Source organism: Nicotiana tabacum, chromosome 11, assembly GCF_000715075.1.
Source record: "Nicotiana tabacum cultivar K326 chromosome 11, ASM71507v2, whole genome shotgun sequence".
NCBI lineage: Eukaryota > Viridiplantae > Streptophyta > Magnoliopsida > Solanales > Solanaceae > Nicotiana > Nicotiana tabacum.
Window position 1 is genome coordinate 14,411,339 of NC_134090.1, and position 20,299 is coordinate 14,431,637.

At 33.9% G+C, this 20,299-nt stretch overlaps 1 protein-coding gene across 1 annotated transcript; it reads right to left on the reverse strand.

Annotated features, from left to right (window-relative positions):
* Positions 1-14,543: 14,543 nt before the first annotated feature.
* Positions 14,544-19,515, reverse strand: LOC107792688 (uncharacterized). Its single transcript, XM_016614926.2, has 6 exons — positions 19,454-19,515; positions 18,794-18,867; positions 16,462-16,642; positions 15,438-15,525; positions 15,067-15,133; positions 14,544-14,929 (listed from the first exon to the last, which is right to left on the reverse strand). The coding sequence occupies exons 3-6, from the start codon at positions 16,583-16,585 to the stop codon at positions 14,876-14,878; spliced, it is 333 nt and encodes a 110-aa protein (XP_016470412.1). The 5' UTR covers positions 16,586-16,642; positions 18,794-18,867; positions 19,454-19,515; the 3' UTR covers positions 14,544-14,875.
* Between the last annotated feature and the right edge of the window lie 784 nt (positions 19,516-20,299).

Below are 20,299 nucleotides of genomic sequence, written 5' to 3' on the forward strand. Positions count from 1 at the left end.
TGTTTACTTTGTCATAACAAAATGAAAATAAAAATAAAAATATATGTTGCATGCATATCTAGGATTTGATTATGCATTTAATAATTGATTCGAAAAAATAAAATCACAAAAATATGTGTCTGTTCTAGTTTTAATATTTCAATGTGTGATTAATGTGTTGTCTATGCATTAATAGGTAATTTATCTTTGCAAGGATAATTTTATTTTTTATAATTTTTAGGAATTCAACAATTAGGAATTTAATTAGAAAATAAAAGAATGGGAAATGATGAAAAAAATGGACCTGGGCCAAAGATTTTTTCTTAAAAAAATAAAAATCAGGCCCAATCACGCAAAGGACCCGGTCCATGTCAACCAGTCCCATACGGGACTCAAACGACGTCGCTTCTGGATTTTTAATCTGGGCCGTTGATTCATTGCAATCAAACGGTCCAGTTCATCCCCTGCATAAATGAAACGACGACGTTTAGGGCAACTAGATCTGAACCGTTCATCTATCTTGATCCAACGGCCTAAGGAACTCATCCAAACCCGATCCATATCACCCCCGGGCTGACCCCTTTCCCCCAACTTAAATCAAACGATGTCGTTTGGTTAAGTGAATTGATCTCAACCGTGCATCTTAATTGATCCAACGGATGAGATCAATCCACCCCACTCGTATATAACTCTAATCCACACCCCAGCCCCCCAAACCAAACACCCCACCCTGGTCCTGTTCATCATCTCTTTCAAAGAGATCTGATGAACTCCGCCCTTCACCACCGTACACCGCCTACCGGAAATCGCCTCACGGCGGTTCCGGTAGTCCAAACCACCCCACCTTAACACCCTCGACTCCTCTCAACCTCCCCGTTCCAATTCCATAACCCATATACCTCGAATCAGGCCCCAATGTCTCGAATCTTCGATTGAAGGTTGGCCTGAAAAACCAACTTTCTCCGATGACCCCCAAAATAACACCACAGCTTCCCCTAAATACCCTCACCACGGATCTGTTGGTTGCATGGCTCGAATCCTACTAGAACTACTCGAATCTTCATTTGAAGATTCGAGTAAAACCTGACCCTATCCCAACCTACCTCAAACTCACACCAGTTATCCCCCTGACCTCCCTCGTGCCTAGAACATCTTTGGTTTCCCTCAAATCTAACCAGAAATGAGTAAATCCCAAATCGAACCTTCAGGAACCCTAGAAATATCAAACATCTGGATTTTGTCCAAATTGATTAAAAGATTGAGGTTTAATAGACCTTAGTCGAAGTATTTTAGTTATATTACGAATTTTCATTTCTGAAAATGCTGACTGAAACTGTCTGCTTCTATTATTTTGGACTGATTATGGACAAATGTTGTAAATAGTCAACTGATTAATACTCGTCAATTAAATCATGTTTGTTTGCAAATCAGTGAAGCAAAATGAATGCTGTGTATATGTTGATTTCTGAAATCAGTAAGTTTCAGGGCATTGTCAGTATATTGATAATGCTCCTGTGTTTGTTTGATTTTGGTTCAAATTTGAAGTTCAGTTTGAATTATCATGCTGAACTCAGTGTAATATTGTTGTAATGTCAAGTTTGAATTCAAGTTTACAAAAGTTGGTCAAATACAATTGTGTTAGGAGGTTAATAGGATTGGTTATAGTTGTAAATCAGAAGGATAATTAAGTTTATACAGATTATAGAATCTGTTTTGCAGTAGGTTCTGATTTTTCAGTAATAACATCAGGATTTCAGGGGGGTACTATTGGGTTGAAATAATGTGATAGTGTGCTGATAATGGAGTGTTAATGGCTATTAGTTAATGATACCCATGGGGAACAAGGGATAATGGGCTGCTGGAAATCAGGAAAAAGTTAACTTAATGGGATTTAAAGTAGTAAAAGCAGATTTTAATGGAATTTTTCTGTTTTTAAAAGATAAAAGGGGTCCAGGCAGCACTTAAAAAGAGGGGGCAGACCTGTATAAAAAGGGGAAATGGGGACTGACTTGGAGACAGATTTTGAAAGAGGAAAAATCAGATTTTTAGGACAGATTTTGAAAGAGGAAAAATCAGATTTTTAGGACAGATTTTGAAAGAGGAAAAATCAGATTTTTAGAACAGATTTTGAAAGAGGAAAAATCAGATTTTTAGAACAGATTTTGAAAGAGAATTTAAGAAAAATACACCTAGAGTGAGATAAAAGAGAAAATCAAGCAGAAAAATCAGATTCCTCTTGGAATCTGAAGAAGAAGAAGAAACAGAAAAGAAACCAAAAGAGATTATTCGCACACACACACACACAGTGAATCTGAAACAGATATAGAAAAAGGAAAGAAAAACCCGAAACATATTTTTTCTGGAATCTGTCCGTGTTTGTTTATTAATACTGTGTGGTTTAAATCTGAAATTTTTTCTCAAATCTCTGTTACTATTGGTCTGGTTTTATGGGACTCGTTGATTGTGCTCAAAATCAGCTGCGTTATTTGGCATTTTCTGCCTATTTTTGTTGCTGCCATTATTGCTGAAATTCACTTCTTATTCCCTCGTCTCCAGGTACATATTCTTAAAACTCATGTTGTGAAGAGCCTTGAGTATAACAAAGATGAAGCTCGAATTGTAATTCTGTCTTCTACTCGCTCAAGTTCATTAGTTTAAATTTCAGCTTTGTTTCGCGTTGGTTTAATAGTAGTATATTTTGACGTAACGGCTGTAAATTAAATGTCATTTCTTGAAGTTGCTTGAAATATTGTAATAAGGTTAATTTCTAAATTTTCATTAGCGGAAGATATAATTAAATTGTCAAAGTAGGGAATATGGCATGAATGTTGGTTATTATTTAATTTTTGTTGTTAGCTAAGTAAGAAGTGATGTAGAAGTACCAAGAAAACTACAGTAGTGATATCTATTGTTAAATAAGGTAAAAATGGTGTTGGTAGTATTTTCATGTATAAGATAGCAGGTATATATAGAACCATTAATGGATGGTGAGTTGAGTTGAATAGCTCATTACGTTGTTAAAATGCTATGGATGTTTCAAACGTTCAACTATGTTGCATGTAAGGCAATATTATTAATCGATTTGCATAATAATTCCCTTTCTTAGTAATTTGGTGCTTATATGCCATCGTAAACAATTTAATAAAAAAAATTAACCAAATAATTAGGCCTATTAGATTAAAAGCGAGTATATGAGAATGAAACAAGATGTACAAGCATAAATTGCAACACTTTATATCAATGGTAATTAGAAATAGAATTTGCACTAAGTAAATAATGAAAATTCTTGGAAAATATTTCCTCCCTTTATGAATCATTTTTTTAGTTTCATATGCAATTCATTCTTTGGTAGATGTATAATGTTGTATTTGCCAAAAATAACTTTAATCATATTTTTATTCTTTTCTTTGAATTTGAATAGTCTGGATAAATATAATTTATACGCGGAAATTATAATCGACGGGCAACATTTAATAAATTGTGAATTCTTTTCAAGAGTTTAAGGGTATCTTAAATGGATATTTCTCGTGATATAATAAACAATTTGGGGAAAGTCCATAATATTATTAACAAAGATTTTACGCAATCAGGGATGCGTTCGCGCACCCTGATTATATTTTTTTTTAAAAAGCAAAAATTCGGATTATGCGTACGCGCAATTTCGAGTGAATATTTAATAAAAACGAATTTCTTTGAAAAATATTAAATTTATTTCATAAAACCTGGGAAATGCGATTCACTATTTAAGAAAGACGAATATTCTTGATTCGACACAATTTCGAAAAATCATTGTTTTCTTAATAAATATATTATCAAGATTATCGTGTACACGTGCGCGTGACACAATTCCGCATTTTTTTTTAATTTATAACACGAATATACGTACGCGTGATTCAATTCAAAGAAGGGCCCTTAATCACAAGCAGTATAAATAAAAGCGGTAGTAAAAATCATGCAATAAGGACGCATTTAGTAAAAGTCAAGATAATTAAGCCAATAATAAAAACAGTTGAGCGACCGTGCTAGAACCACGGAATTCGGAAATGCCTAACACCTTCTTCCGGATTAACAGAACTCCTTACTCAGGATTTCTGGTTCGCAGAATAATAAACAGAGTCATATTCTCCTCGATTCAGGGATTAAAAATTGGTAACTTGGGACGCCTTAAAATTCCCAGGTGGCGACTCTGAAATAATTAAATAAATCTCGTTTCGACTGTCCTTTAATTGGAGAAAACTCCCCACGCGCCTCGCGGGCGCGGTAAAAAGGAGGTGCGACAATTTGTTAAACGGCCCATCCAAAGTCTAAGTAATCAATTAAACAGTTATTGAGGCCCCCGCAATTAGTGTGTTTTATTGGGCGAGGCTCATCTCATTTTATTAAAAAAAATAGTCCTAAAATGCCTACATTTTCTGTTGAAATTTTTCTTTACAAAATAAAGAGAAAATGTCTTAATTTATTTACATGTTATTACCTAGTTACATTATACTAGGCATGTTCTCAATTTGTCAAATTAAAAAATAGCAATCCAATTTTAATCCTAGACCATTTACATGCTGAACTTAACCAATATTATTTAACTAAACAATATTTCTACCAAATTCTTACTAGATGACATATTTGTTTGATTTTTACTTGACGAAGTTACTACACCATTTATTTATTTTTGGCAATATATAGGTAGTTCAATCGTTAAGCTATCGTCGGATATTCCACTATATGTATTAAATAGCTACACGATTCTGATTTTTTTGCAAACTAAATAAATTATACATACAAATAAAATTCAGAATATAATTAAAACTAATTCAAAATTTCAACTATTTATTTTTTCGTATTCATGCTTCATATTCGGATTACAATAACCAGCTTTCAGTTGTGTACCTGATATCGGAAGCAAAAGAAAATGATGATGAGAATCAGCGACAGTAATAACAATACAACAACAACAGTACAGCAGCAGTAACAACCCTGTAACAGACCGGTGGAGTAGTAATCCCAAAAACAAAAGCTTTAAGCTTTAAATGAAACAACAACCATTAATACTAATTTCAAACAAAGAAAGAAAACAGTAGATTTTTAGTTTTTATTTTTATTTTGAAAGCTTAAATATTTTTCGGAATTTTTCTCTCTTCTATCCTCTGCCCGTTTTTTTTTCTCTCTATCTGTATGTGTATTTTTTCTCGTATCTCTTCTCTTATTGTCTTGTGTTCAAGACTTCTTCTTATAACCCATCCCATAAACCTTTCAATTAATTAAAATCCATACTTTTTCTCTACCCAACCCATTATCTTTCCACTCATCCCCATTACATTAAATAAACATATCACACCACCCCATTATATTTTGTCCCCCATGCTTCATTTAAAATAATGCAAGATTCCCCCTTTAAATTAAATCTTGTCCCCCCTTTATATTAAATAATCATATCACAACCCACCCCATTTCATTTTGTCCCCCATGCTTCAAATAAACAATTACAAAATGTACAATTTCTAAACTACCCCTTCCGACCTTACTGAAATTACCAAACTACCCCTGAACGTATTACAAATTTACCAAACTACCCATCAGCTATAACACATCAATTAATCAAACTTAACCAAAATATAGACAATATGATCAATTTCTAACAATGTTCAAACAACAATATGAACACGGATGAACATCATAACAACAATATCACATGAACATGATTTTAACAACATTTCAACAACAAATCACATGAACACAAATTGAACAACCAAGAACAACTAAAATTTGATTGAACAATATTTTTAGCAACAACAAACCTATTTTTCGGATTTAAACAACAACAACAATCAAACAAGTATATTTAGATTTCTAAATTCAATAATATTGAACTTAAAATCAACTACTCTAACAACATTACAACAAACAATTCTTATATTAAACTTAAACAAGATTATGAGACAAATTCAAGAAATAATCATAAATGGTAAACAAGAAATCAAACTATACACATTTCGGATTCAATATCAAACAAACACAATATGAACATGAATTAAATCTAAAAATAAAAACGACGGATTCAAATGATTAAAACCAACATACTTCCCTTATTACAACTAAATTCTTTTAGGCAAATGACAAAACAAAACCTAAGAAGAAACAATTGTGAATTTAAACTTGAACTTAACAATATTAACAATTTCTAACAATACATAAACTCATGAAACAAATTGAAGAAATAGTTAATTAAATTTCAATTTGAATCTAACAAACATCAAACTAACAAATATTCACTTAAACAATAATACAAACATGAAATAAACATGAAAACAACTAATTAAACTTCTATTTTGAAATCTGAAAATTAATTTTAACAAAACATATGAACAAACTAGAAAATTATTTTAACGATGAACAACGAACAAAACAAGAATCAAATATTTAGCGATTTTGGATCCGAAAACAACGAACAAGATATGGACGAAATTTGAAACATAAACCAACTAACCGATTCAAAACAACGACGAAGAAACGAAAAAGACGAAGCTTGCATTGAAGAAGAACTTTGAAGCAGTAGCAGCGGCGTTATCATGGCAGCGGCACGACGCTTGCTCGTCCATGGCGGAGAAGCAGCAGCTCGGAGGAGAAGGAACATCAGCAACACGAGTAACGAAACGTGATCAGCAGTGCTGGTCATGGCGAAGAGGCAGCAACGACGCAGCAGCACGACGGAGCAATGGTGGAGCTCGTTTTTGGGCTGGTTTCGAGCAGCTCTCATTGCTGCGTTTTGGAGAACGGAGCAGCTTGGTCGCTTGGACTTGAAGTTGAGAAGATGGAAGCAGAAGGCCCTCCATGGATGACGAAGGAACAGCAGTAGCAGCTGCAACGACTGGAAGAAAACGCAGCAACAATGGCGAACGTGAAGCTACTCCAATGGTCATTTGGTTTCGACAACGAGAAATGGGGGGAGAAAGCAGCCATGGCTGCTCGTGTTGGGGTCGATGGAGAATGTCGTGTGTGTGTGTGTGTGTGTTGAGGTGGTGTAGGCATGAGGAAGGGCAGCCATGGGAGGTGGAGAAGCTTGAGGAAGAAGAAGAAGATAGGAGGGGTGGGGGCGGATGACTTCTTAGTTTTTTAGGGTTTTTTCTTCTTTTTTTCTTTTGTTTTGTGTTGTTTGTAAGATAATAGGGGTGTTGGGTTATGGACTGGGTCGACCCAGTTCGAAATGGACTGGGTCGTAGGGAAGATTGGGCCATTTTTTGGGCATGTGGCTTGAAATTGAAGAAGAGGCCTAATTCCGACTTTCTTTATATTTTTGCTTTCTTTTCTTCTTTTATTTCTCTAAAACTAAATTATAAAAATACTTAAACTATTATTAAGAACTAAATTAAGATATAACAGCGCAAATTAACTCCCAATAACAATTAACGCACAATTAAGTAATAATTAAGCATAAAATTGTATATTTGGACATTAAATGCTAAAAATGCAAACGATGCCTATTTTTGTAATTTTTAATTTTTTGTAAAACAAATTTAATTACTAACAATTGTAGAATTAAATCCTACATGCAAAATGCGACATATTTTTGTATTTTTTATTAATTTAGCAAATAAACATGCACACACAAATACAAATAATTATTCAAAATATCACAAAATATCACAAAATTGCACACCAAAGAAAAACCATTTTATTTTTGAATTTTTTTTGGGAGTAATTCTCATATAGGGCAAAAATCACGTGCTTACAAATTGAACATTTTTTTAATGGATGGCATGGATAGGCCTTTTCTGAAAGTTAAGTGGCATTTTTAGGCCTTTTCCGTTTTTTTTCCCTTTCCTATTAAAGTTACAGCCAAAAATAAAAATGGGGAGTTAGAGGAATTTACTGGGAAGTCTGAAGAAGAAACTGTGGGAGGAATTGTGGAGAATTTTGATCTTTCAGAGAAGAAACTTATGAATATAGGTGAGAATTTTGATCTTTTAGAGAATAGCGTGTATCAAATTAGAGAGAGATAGAACATGGAGTGAGAAGTTTACATCAAATACAGTAATTATGTGAGAGAAAAATCTGAAAAATGAGAAAGAAAGATAATAAATAGCGTATGTAATGGCTTAAGGGTAGGAGGTAACCATAAATAGAATTTTTGCTATAAACATTAAAAGGCATCTATAGAATATAATTTTTTTAAATGATATTTATTTAAAATAAATAAGGTGTTAACATTTGTTATATGAGGTAACCACAGGCCTTATATACATATACACACAGAAAACTATATGCCAAAATAATAATAATACTAATATATATAGGTTTAGAAAGAATGAAATAATTAAACATGAGCACCTTTAATTAGTAGTAACGGAGCACTCTTGTTGGAAGTGGGATTGTCGCCAAGGGGATTCAAAAATACAAAAAAAATAAACACGCAAAGAATTTAAAGGGAATTCATCATTTAATATGTACACGTTTAAAAAGAAATTAACCGTATATACACAATTTAATTTTCAAGCGAACTAAGTTTGGCTGAAGCCCCTTCCATTCACCTAGCTCCGCCCCTGCTCTTAGTAGTGTCATCCGGCCATCTCGACCAAAGACAAGAGCGTACATCCAATTTTCTTAGTAGTCTTCAATTAATTAGTCGTTTAATACTTTGAAACTTACCACCGAATTAACAAATGGACCAATTGATAATTGTTCTTAGTTCCCTATAAATGTGCAAGCAATGAATACCATAAATCATAGAACTACTTTATTTGAGCAATTTCATATGGCTAAATCTCAAATTTTCTCCATTCTGTTTTTCTGTTTCCTCCTCCTTGCATCAAAAGGTGTATAAGAATCATCCGATTACCCCTTATTGTCCTCGTCATCTTTGTTACTGTTACTCTTTTTTATAATTATTCGGTACACGAATTTTACTAGCTCGATTAATTTGAATTTACGCTGGGTAAGACCCATTAAAGGGGGAAGAATATTTTTTCCACTCTCAGGGCGCCAATTCGAAACCTCTTATTAAGGATGGAGGGATTCTAATTTCTATCCATCCCACCGTAATCCTTGGTGGTATTATTGTTGCTTTATATTATCGTAGATGGGGTAGAATGTGAAGTTATTTAGATTCTAATTGAGGGTGTTACGCGTAATTATTCGTTCACTGACGAGAAAATTCCATCTGCTAGCAAGATGAGAAAAATAATCTTTGATTATTGTCTAGAAAGTACCTATACCAAAACAATGATTTTTTAGGTTTATGCCTAAGTATAAAAGTAATACCTATTTGTATTAGTTTCAACCCCTGCTTAGCACACAAGGCACATAGGTATTCATGATTTTAACTTGATAGTTCAATTTCTATAATTTTATCATTGAACTCATTGTACTTTTTAAATTAAAAGGTTTAAAATATATTAATATTTATTGAAATTTTAGTAATTTTTACATCTATATTAAATTTTGTATTACAGTTACTGGGTTAAGTTGAATTCGTAATTTAGTAGCTATACAAGACATCCCGATTGCCATACATAAAATGATTAAAGTTTATCATGAATGAGTTAATTTTATGATGGTTGTCAGCCTATCGTAACCTTTCATCATGAATTGGCTAGTTTTACGAGGGCTATCAGCCCGTCGTAATCCTTCATTTAGCCTATAGTAATCCTTCTTTTTTATCCGGGATTGAGACGACAACATGAGCAATCTCACTTAGGAACATACATAAAATCAATAAAATTACTAATTAAATATGTGGATCTTGATTTTGTGCAGAGATAACAAGTGTGGAAGCTCAAGACTGCAAAAGATACAGTGGTACATTTGGAGGGCCTTGCTTTTTGGTCAGATTTGGTGAGTGTCAAAAAAAATGCACCAAATTAGAGGGAGCTTTACGTGGAGAATGTGAAGGATACAAGTGCTATTGCTACTTTTGCTGAATGAGTAATTATATTACTCGTTTGGCCAAAAAATAAAGACAGCAACTTTGTAGCATTTCAACCTCTTGATTACGTTCGACTATATTCATGGAGTGAAACATGAGATTACAGCTGGACAGATTATTGTATTCGACTGTATTCACGACGTAAAATAAGGGATTACACTATTTTTAAAACGAAGAGTGAATCAATTAACATAATAAACTCCTAATATAACTCAACAAACTCAATTATAACACACAAATTTTGTATTTTCAGTTATAAAAAAGATTCTCAACCGAAAATACCCCAAAAACATAGCAATATTCAGAAAAATTATATAATACATCTGAATACATAAATTATATTAATTAAAAAAAACTTATGAATACATTCATGGCATATAGCGAGACAGTGAATACAATGAAATACATAGAATACAGCGGGATACATTGAAATACAATGAGAAAAAAAAGATAGTGAATACAATGAAATACATGGAATACAACGAGACACATTGAATTGCAATGAAAAAAAAGACAATGAATACAATGAAATACATGAAAATACATTAAAATATATTAACAGAAAATCAAGTTGCTCAGCCCCAAACTCCATCGTCTTTGTTCAAGAACAAACCAACTGAATTATATGTCGGCGGCTGCTGTCTTTGCAATCTTTAGGTTGCCAATGCCATTTAGTATAAAAATTATCAGGTCTACCATTCTCGGAACAATGAAAGCCTTCATCCAAGAACTTACAATCCTTTGATTTATACAGTGGATAACTTTTATCCCAAACCCAATTCCAATCAAAAAGATCACAACTTTCTCCTTCCTTTTCCAAAAAATCCAACTTTTCAGTCTTGTTATATGGAACAGACGATCCATTGAGCCCAATCCACGTAGCAAACAAGGATGTACAAACGAGGCCCTTTGTTTACTTTTCTGTAATCCAACAAAAACAGATATAAGAATAAGCAAACAACGAAGAAAAAGCAGCCAAGTACACCTAGTGATGACTCAAAAAGCTTCAAGCATTTGAATTTCTTGAAAATTTTAAATTGGTTCATTGTGCTGAAGAATCTAGGAGATGGGCTTTTCACAAATCCGGTGGAAGGAGGAGGAGATCGAAAATTTTAATGGGATGGGGGAAGAGAATATGATGTATCAAAGTAGAGAGAGAAAGAAAATAGTGTAACTGATTAGCGTATTTAGTGGCTCAGGGCTAGTAGGTAACCAAAATTAAATATTTTGCTATAAACCTTAAAAGGTATCTATAGAATATAATTTTTTTAAATAGTATTTATTTAAAATAAATAAGGTGTTAAGCTTTGCTATAAGAGGTAAAAATTCCCAAAAAAAAATTATGGAATGACAGTAAATATGTTTATATGCTACTTGTTTTCCATGTCTTTCTTTATATGCATAACCACATCATAATACTTTTTTAATAAACCATATGATATCCAAAATTTACTAGTTCGACAAATTTCGATTTGGGCCGCGTAAGGCCCATTTAAGGGGAAGTACTGCGTAGTAGGAATTTCTCTATTGCCATGGGTGCTTTTGCATCTATACTCGGTTTTGGGGTTACAATTGAATTTATAACCACTTTACAAAAAAGTTGCAAGTCTATCCACTTTACGATCAACTTCAGACTTATCGGGTCTGAAGTGAAAAAATTGCACTTCAAATGCACTTAAGGCCAAATAGGTCTGAAGTGCAATTAATGGTTCATGCACTTAAGGCCAATACGTCTGAAGTGAAAAATTACATTTCAGATGCATTGAAGGCCAAAAGGTCTAAAGTGCAACAAACGTTTTCCTACCCTTAAGGCCAATAAGTCTGAAGTGAAAATTTGCACTTTAGATGCAGTTAAGGCCAAAAGACCTGAAGTGCAACCAACGTTTTCATGCACTTAAGGCCAAATAGGCCTGAAGTGCAACCAACGTTTTCATGCACTTAACGCCAAATAGGCCTGAAGTGCAAATTGTCCAGAAACGGAAATTTGTTTTTCGAATTTTAACAATCCAATATACGATTTAATACCTAAATCTACTCCAAATGAGCTCAAATTTGAAACATAACATCCAAATATCATCAAGAACAACTTGCAATCACCAATTTGTCAAAATAACAATAAATCTAACGAACCCATTTTGCAATTAAGAAAAAAAAACATAAGCAATAGTAAAAATGAAGCGCCACAACAACTCACCGCCGTAAAACATCATAAACTACCTTAAAATATGTTCACAAACACCATATAAAATAATTGTTACCCGAAGAAGAAGGACGAGGAGGAGGAGGAGGAGGAGAAGAAAGAGGGAAAAGGCCTAAAGTTATTTAAACAGTGGGTACAAGTTAAAAAAAATCAAAAAGTGGGTATAAATTAAATGGGAGCGACCAAATAGGGTGTCTCATGCAATTTTTACGTCATTAATGCAAGATTTATGGTTAAGGGCGGGGAAATCACATTTATTCCACCACATCTTGTGGTGGTACACCGTAATTAGTGGCGGCAAAATGGATAAAACAAATAATTATCCATCCACATTATCTATTAAAAAATAGGCTGGATAATGAATTTTTTAAAAATGGGTCAAATATGGATAAGATCCATTTAAAAAATGAATGCTTAATGGATAACTAATTGATTTGACGTTTACATTTGCAAAGATTCAAATTGGGGGTCCATCAAATTTGTGAGAACAAAAATTCTCCCAAAGTGATCACATCCAATGGATTGTTCATCGATTAATTCATTTTCTATCCGTATTAAGTATGGGCGGGTCAGATATTTTATCCGTTTTTGCATTACCCATTTTCGACTCTCCCATATCCGATCCGCCCTGCCCGTTTGCCACCTCTAAATATAATACTCAATTAGCTATTAGACGTCCTCCTCTCTCTCTCTTTTTAAATAACGAAAAGATAGTAAAAAGGATCCGAAGTGAAAGAATAGATCAGAGATAGTAACCTTGACAATTCTGAAATAGATGTTGTTCCTTGACAAGTCAAACGATAAAGAAATGCAAAATAAGGAACGAAAAGTAAATAAGTTAATTGTGTTGTAGTTAGAGTCGAGAATTGTTGGTTATGACACTTGAATAACGGTATAAACGAAATGACTCAACAATTGTGCTCTAATAAACTCAATTAATTGCTAAGATAGGGGAAAAAAATGCTTGTTAGGACAATTGTTGTAACTCTTCTCTTTAACCAGAAAATATATACATATCGATTTCCTAAAATAACTATGGAAAAAGAAAGCTAAAATAGGTAATGTGCCTAGTGAAAATGCAGCGTATATGTGCAGTCCTATAAGAATATTTTGCCATTGAGTGAAAAATTTACTTTGGTTTCAGGAAAAAGCTGTTGAGTCGCGCATGACTCAAAGATGGGTAGCTTGACTCTTCTATGACCTTAGGGCAATGGGGAGAAATTCAAAAATAGCCAAATTTATAACTGGTTGTTCAAAAATAGTCCAGTTTCAAAAGTAATCGAAATTTAGCCACTTTTCATGTAAAGATAAATCTGAGCGAAAACACTGTTCAAAACCCGGAAAATACTCCAGCATATTATACTGGAGTTCCAGGATAAGTATGCTGGAACTCCAGCATAATATGATGGAGTTCCAGCATAAGTACACTAGAACTCCAGCATAATATACTGGAGTTCCAACAAGTATAATTGTCCAGTATAATATACTGGAGTTTGGAGCATCGGTGCTCCTAGTCTCCAGTATATTATACTGGAACCAGCAAAGTATACCGGTCCAGCATAATATGTTGGAGTTCATACACAGGTGCACCAAACTCTAGTATATTATGCTGGACCGGTCTCTGTTGCAGCAAAATAGTGGTTATTTTTCATTGACTTCGTAAACGCTGACTATTTTTGAATGACCAGTCCGAAAACTGGCTATACCGAGCTATTTTTACAGGGCAATGCTCACCTCATGAACTACCTTTTAGGGTTGAGTTAGGCTTAAGGTCCATTTATCAAAAGCGTGATTGGAAGACTTTTGTCATGTCAACTAAGACGTGTTTGGATTGACTTTTAAAAAGTAATTTATAAGTTAAAAGCCAGAAGTCATAAATTGGTAATGCCTAACTTTTGATTTTTGGCTTATTTTTGTACTTTTCATGCCTAAAAGTAAGTGCTTCTAAGCACTTTTCATCATTGTAAATACCACAACAACTAAAAAAAATACTTAAAAGCCAATAAACACTTAGGGGTCGTTTGGTTTGAATACGGCTTATGACAGGATTAGTTATCCTGGTATTGTTTTTATCCATTGTTTGGTATATTATATTAAAAATGACAATTGCATAATTTCTAAGAAGAAGATATAAGTTATCCCGGTACTAATTACCCCACCCTCAACAAGGTATAAGTTGTCCCGGTACTAATTTTAATCCCAGGATAACTTATAGCATGTTTGCTAACCAAACAAAGTATTAAGGTGGTATTAAATTTTTATACCAGCATTATACCTTCTTATATCTCATACCAAACAACCCCTTAAAATAAGTCAATCCAGACACCCTCTAAATCAACGCGACATAAACAGGGTCAACAGTCAATTGTTTTTGTTATTAAGAGAAAAACAATACTTGATAAGCTACACCAAAAAATAGCTTATTACCACAACATATACACACACAAATAAATGAAAACATAGCTAATTTGGGATTACTAAGAATCTGTTTCAAAGATTCAGTACTTATGGTGTGATACATTATTGTTTGATACAACATGATTCAGTGGACTCTCCGAGGTTTCGTCCACCTATTAATGATACTAGGCAATGACTACACAAATGGTACAACACAAAACGGAAGTTCTATAAAGATCAATGACTAGAAGAATTTGCTAAAAGTTGAATGTCAAGCTAAATATCTTAGGGGTCAAAAGACTGTCGAAGGTGCACAAGTAATTTCCCACGTCTGCACAATAATCTGCAAGAGATACCTGGATGAAATCGTCTTCTAAATTATCTTAGTCGAAAAGCCCCTCATCGTGCCAGATATCAACTAAAAAATCTACCATTTCCTGTGAAAACCAGAGACTAATCCAATTAATACTAGCACTAGCCAAATGGCCGTCATTCTTGTAAACAGCAAAAGAGCAGACTTCAGATAGAATAATATATGTAAAAGGAAGTGATATACAATTTCCAGATTGCTTACAGTTAAAGGAATTGGCTCGGAGAAAGGCTCAGTTGTAGAGAGCAAGTCTTCATAGGTCGTTGACCAACTGCATGAGTAATTCGTGGAGTTTCAGTCTAAATGGTAAGAAATAAGAGCAGTAATGAAAGATTTGACCCAAGTCAAAGACGGAACATGTTTTCTTTGCTTATTGCCTCACTACATTGCATACAATAAACCCAATATGGCACGCCCTTCCGCGCATAGCGGGAGCTTAGTGCATCGTACTGCCATTTATTGCCACGCTACCAAGAGTACTAGGTCGTCACTACCAAAGTACTGATAACTCCAGCTCTCATGAATAAAACAAGAATGCGAACTCTCTGTATATTGTGGGTGCAAACTAGAATTACCTTATAATTGGATCCTTGGGCACCCGTTCTGACCTCATTGATAGATCTCCAACCCATTTTCTTCTGTTCTCGTGCCATGCAATAGCAGCTGCACCATTTAACAGCTATACCATATTAGTAACAAAAGAAGAATCAGAATGTCTAAACTCACAAATTTTAGATCAGCTTTTTTCCTGGGATCACCAAGAATAGAAAATCTGTGTTTATGTAAAAGAAGGTTACAGCCACCCTCAGTTTTCAGGTTGCTCATTTTTATTGAGTGCATTAAGGTAACTCCTCTAGCGAAAAGAGCTTCTCCGCTGAAGTATATCCTCTTCCCTTAATCCGGGGACAGCAAACTGGAGGAAGCTGGCTAATGTGAGGAATTTTTCTTTCAATGTAAAGAACAAGAAGGCTGAAGATTACTGTGCGATAGTTGATATCAGCACAGCGGTATGGTTAAGAGTCCTCATTACATTTAAACTACAAAAAAACGGATTTTCTTTTTGACAAGGGAAATTGCAAACAAAACAATAAAAGAAACTGATGACCTCAAGCCAGTTTGTTGTCGAGATATAAGCCAACCAACACTAACAAAAAAATGCATTTGAAGACGAAGAGTGTCTGTGCTTCTTGGCATATAATGTGCTGGAATGGCGGAGTTATTAGCTACAGACTTTTACCAAGTGTATATCCCACTACAGAGTCTAAGTTAAATGTATTACACACAGAATAGAAGCTTTCCAGAGAGAAGCTTTCTACAGAAAAAAATGTTGTTGCCAAATAGACTACAACGACCTATCTCTCAACCTTTTGAGGTTTGAGTAAAGATCCAAAACCGGCTGACTGATTGAGAGGAGCATTAAAACAGGTTCCTCACTCAACAGGAAAATGAATTTAGTCTAGATTATTTTCTTAAGTCCTTCTCAGCCGTAGAATAAACAGAGCATGTTCACCAACAAGTGAAACTCCTTAACTAAAACATTTGCCTCAATCAGTTGAAGAGATTTGTTTTCTTAATTGTCATAAAGGTCAGAGAACAAACCGTGATTGACAAATACAGGAGGGCTTTTGTTATTTTCTGGAGGCTTCTTTGTCTCTCTTGTAGATGTATATCTTTCTACGGGCAGCTTCTCAATATAACATGAATTTCCAGTATCTACTTCCATGACCGTCGGAACTGGAAAATCATTCCCTTCCCAGATGATTACAAAGCAACTACTGACCTGCACATATATTATAAGATCTCTTTGAGACCGTATCAGAAGGTACTGGATATGAATTGCTGATAAGTCATGCACAGATCATACTCTGACTAAATCATACTGTAAATAAATAAATAAAATTGTTGCCGAAGAGAAATATAGAATATACCAAGTAAAAGCAGAAAAAAACAGCTATACTCTTTCTGCCCATACATTTTGCTTTTAGGTAGAAAACATCAAATTATTATAGTGTAACATCATGCCTTGAATGCCAATAGTTTTGTACGACCTGATGTTAACCTTAAACTTACCGACAAACTTAAATCTAGGTCATTCCTGCTTATTCTTTTATAAAGCTGAAATATAGAAGCAAATTCTACCTAAACTCAATTTATAGCTAAATTGCTTTGATCTCAGGTACTTAATTGAAGAACAGCAGATGTCATCCCCAGGTGCATTCACAATTAAACTCAAGCTTATTTTGAGAAAAAAAAAATGCTTCATTTGAAAGAACGGCTGAAGTTTCTTAAGTAATTCCCAACAGCTGCTTAGATGCAGTGGCATTTCACTTGTGCTAATTTAACTTCTATATCTTGATTAAAAAGTATCAATGCTCGTTGCAATTGGTCAGTCAAATCCTTCAATTTAGCTTTTAGTTCTACAATCTACATCCAAGAGAATAAATGAAGGAAAGGGGAGAACATCACCATTAGCTATGCCAGAAAGTAGAAGGATTAAGAATGTTATGTATTTCAAGAGCTAGATTAGTTGACGATCAACAACTGTGAATAGACTCAGCCAAAAAAAAATGATGTAATTGGACTAAAAATGATTATGTAAGTCATTAATTAGGTGTAGTTAGAGTCATACAGAAAAAATGAATTAGCTAAGCGTCAGATCAATAGGTCTAGATCATGTAATTAATTGGGAAATAAGGAGGTAACTATGGTCACTCCCACCTTCATCTTTGTATACAAAACCCAAGCCAAATCTGATATTTTAATTCTGCTCACCATTTCGGATTACATAAAAAAAAAGGGATCTATTATTAGTTAAGCCTTGCAGGATTTAGATCCTTTTGTTTCCACTTAATGGGAGTCTTAATTTGAATTATCCATACCCCACCCTATTAGTGCATATGATTTTTTTCCTTTTACACTTATTTGTGCTTTACTTTAGGGTTTATGCAAATGCGACCTTCCAGCCTCCTCCAAATAACTACCACCACCATCCAACTTCACCACTGGCCACCATCACCACCAGCCACAGCCACCACCGTCCACTGCACAACCATCACCAGCCACTACTTACAATCACCACCAACCACTACGTTCCGCTAACCACATCCACCAGCCAAGTCCACTTCCACCAACCATCACTCAAGCAGCCACCACCGCTCAATCATCACGAAGCCACAACCACCACCTCACAATCTTCACCATTGACCACCACAGCCGCTAGCTACTTCCGCCGCTAACTTTTAGAGGATTTATTATAAAAATCCTTTTTAAAACACCGTGCAAATTAAGTTTTTTTAAAAGAATATTTTGTGAATATAAATTTTAATTACTCCCTCCATCCCAATTTATGTGAAAGTGTTGACTGGGCACGGAGTTTAAGAAATAAACGAAGACTTTTGAAACTTGTGGTCTAAAATAAATCATAGAAATTTGTATGGTTAGAAATCATCTCATTAAGGGCAAAAGGAAAAACTTAAAGTTGAATAGTTACTAAATATAGAAAGGTGTTATTCTTTTTGGGACTGACTAAAAAGGAAAGAGTGTAACATAATTTGGGACGGAGGGAGTATTAATTAAATTGAACTTATATTTATTAATTTTCAGATTAAAAACGATATACTTTTAGATGCTGAGAAAACAATCACCTTAATTATCCAGTGCTTAGGATTTATAGACGACATCTTAATGATTAGATGTCAATTCACATTCAGACACTATAATCTTGAACAAAAGAAAAACAACACACGGTGCCTTAGCTCTCCCACGGGCAACAAGATCTGATACAATATATTTCCCATCATTAGACACAACTTATAACTATACGATGGAAACATTAGCTTCACGTTCCATAGACTAATCATGAGTTACTATCTAGTTAGTTTGAGTTTCAAAACCGGTAACATTGACATCCTTAAATGATTTACAAATTTACCTTTTCAGTCTCGAACGGAACTTCTGCAAACTGCCCTAGATTAACAACTCCGCCGCACAGGACAAGGCATTCATCTAAACCAAACAAGTGCAAATACTTTTAATTATGTGAATACATAATCTAAATGTAGATAATAAAAATATTAAAATTGCAACTATCCTCCAACTACACTATATTGCATCCAAGTCAACCTAAAATCAAAAAAGACAAATTACATCAATCTTTTCAATAACTCTACAGCCAAAAAACCAATTTTACTTCCCATTCAGCTCCCAAAAAACATAATTTTTGTTTTTAAATTGAAAAACTTGATAGACAAGTCAAGCCCTGATGATCTCAGCAATTTAGTGTGTACCCAATTTATCATACATTGAAGTTATAAAACTTAAACAATTAAGAAATCCTACAACTATTTCAATCAAACACAAAAACCCAGTTAAACTCACAACTCAATTAACATATAAAAGCAAATGGCATCAACTGAACAATTATAGATCAATGCAACATACCAAGTGCATGCAAGATTAACCAAATATAACAAAAAATATTATAGACAAAAATAAAAAAGAAATAAACAAACAATAAAAATGCAAGAAAGAAAAAAGAAAACAGAAAAATAAGAAAGGAAAAAACGAAAAGAAAATGATAAGTAAAGAGTACCTTTCACTGCGAAGACAACCAAGAGAAAAGGGAGGAAAGAAAGAAAGAAAGTAGGAGGCCAACTGGGTATTTATAGAACAAGTTCTTTAAAGGGTCCCACGAGGGAATTATAATATCATTTTCTTGACTTTTCATTTTTTCCCTCTTATTCCATATAATTGTGGATAATGGTAAGTACGTTTTCATTCTTAAACAGGCGTCTCATATTCGAATTCTAAGAATATAATTATTATTACCATAGAACCACATTACCAGGGGCGGAGGTATTATTTTAGTTACGGGTTTGGACGAACCAAGTAACTTTTGTTTAGCCCTTATATCTGCATAAGAAAATTTATTAAATATGTAACGAAAATGAATTATGGGTTCAGTGGCATTCAGAACCCACAAACTTTAAATCTTGGTTTCGCATATGCACATTACCTTCTAACCTTGGTGGAGCCATGTATAACTAAGGTGTGTCAACTGACACTCCTTCGCCAGAAAATTACACTTTCGCTAGGTAAAAAATTCTATTTTATGCATATATATATTTTATATTGAATTTCTAGACTTTTTCGTGTGTTTAATTTTTTAATTTTTTGACACTTCTTAATAAAAAATCTAGCTTCGCCATAGTCCTCTAAAGTAGAATTTTCCGACGTAAGTCCAAATTAGTCGAGCCCTAAAATAAATAAATAAATAAATAGCAAAGAAAATCATTTTTGCTCTTTACTCTTTTTTAATTTTATTTTTTATTTTTTTCTGTCTTGATTTGGTAGCATCATGTTTTCAGTTGTCCACAGTTTGGTTGCTCAGATTCATACCGTCAATTTCAACGTCTCTCTCTAAATGACGTGGCTTTTG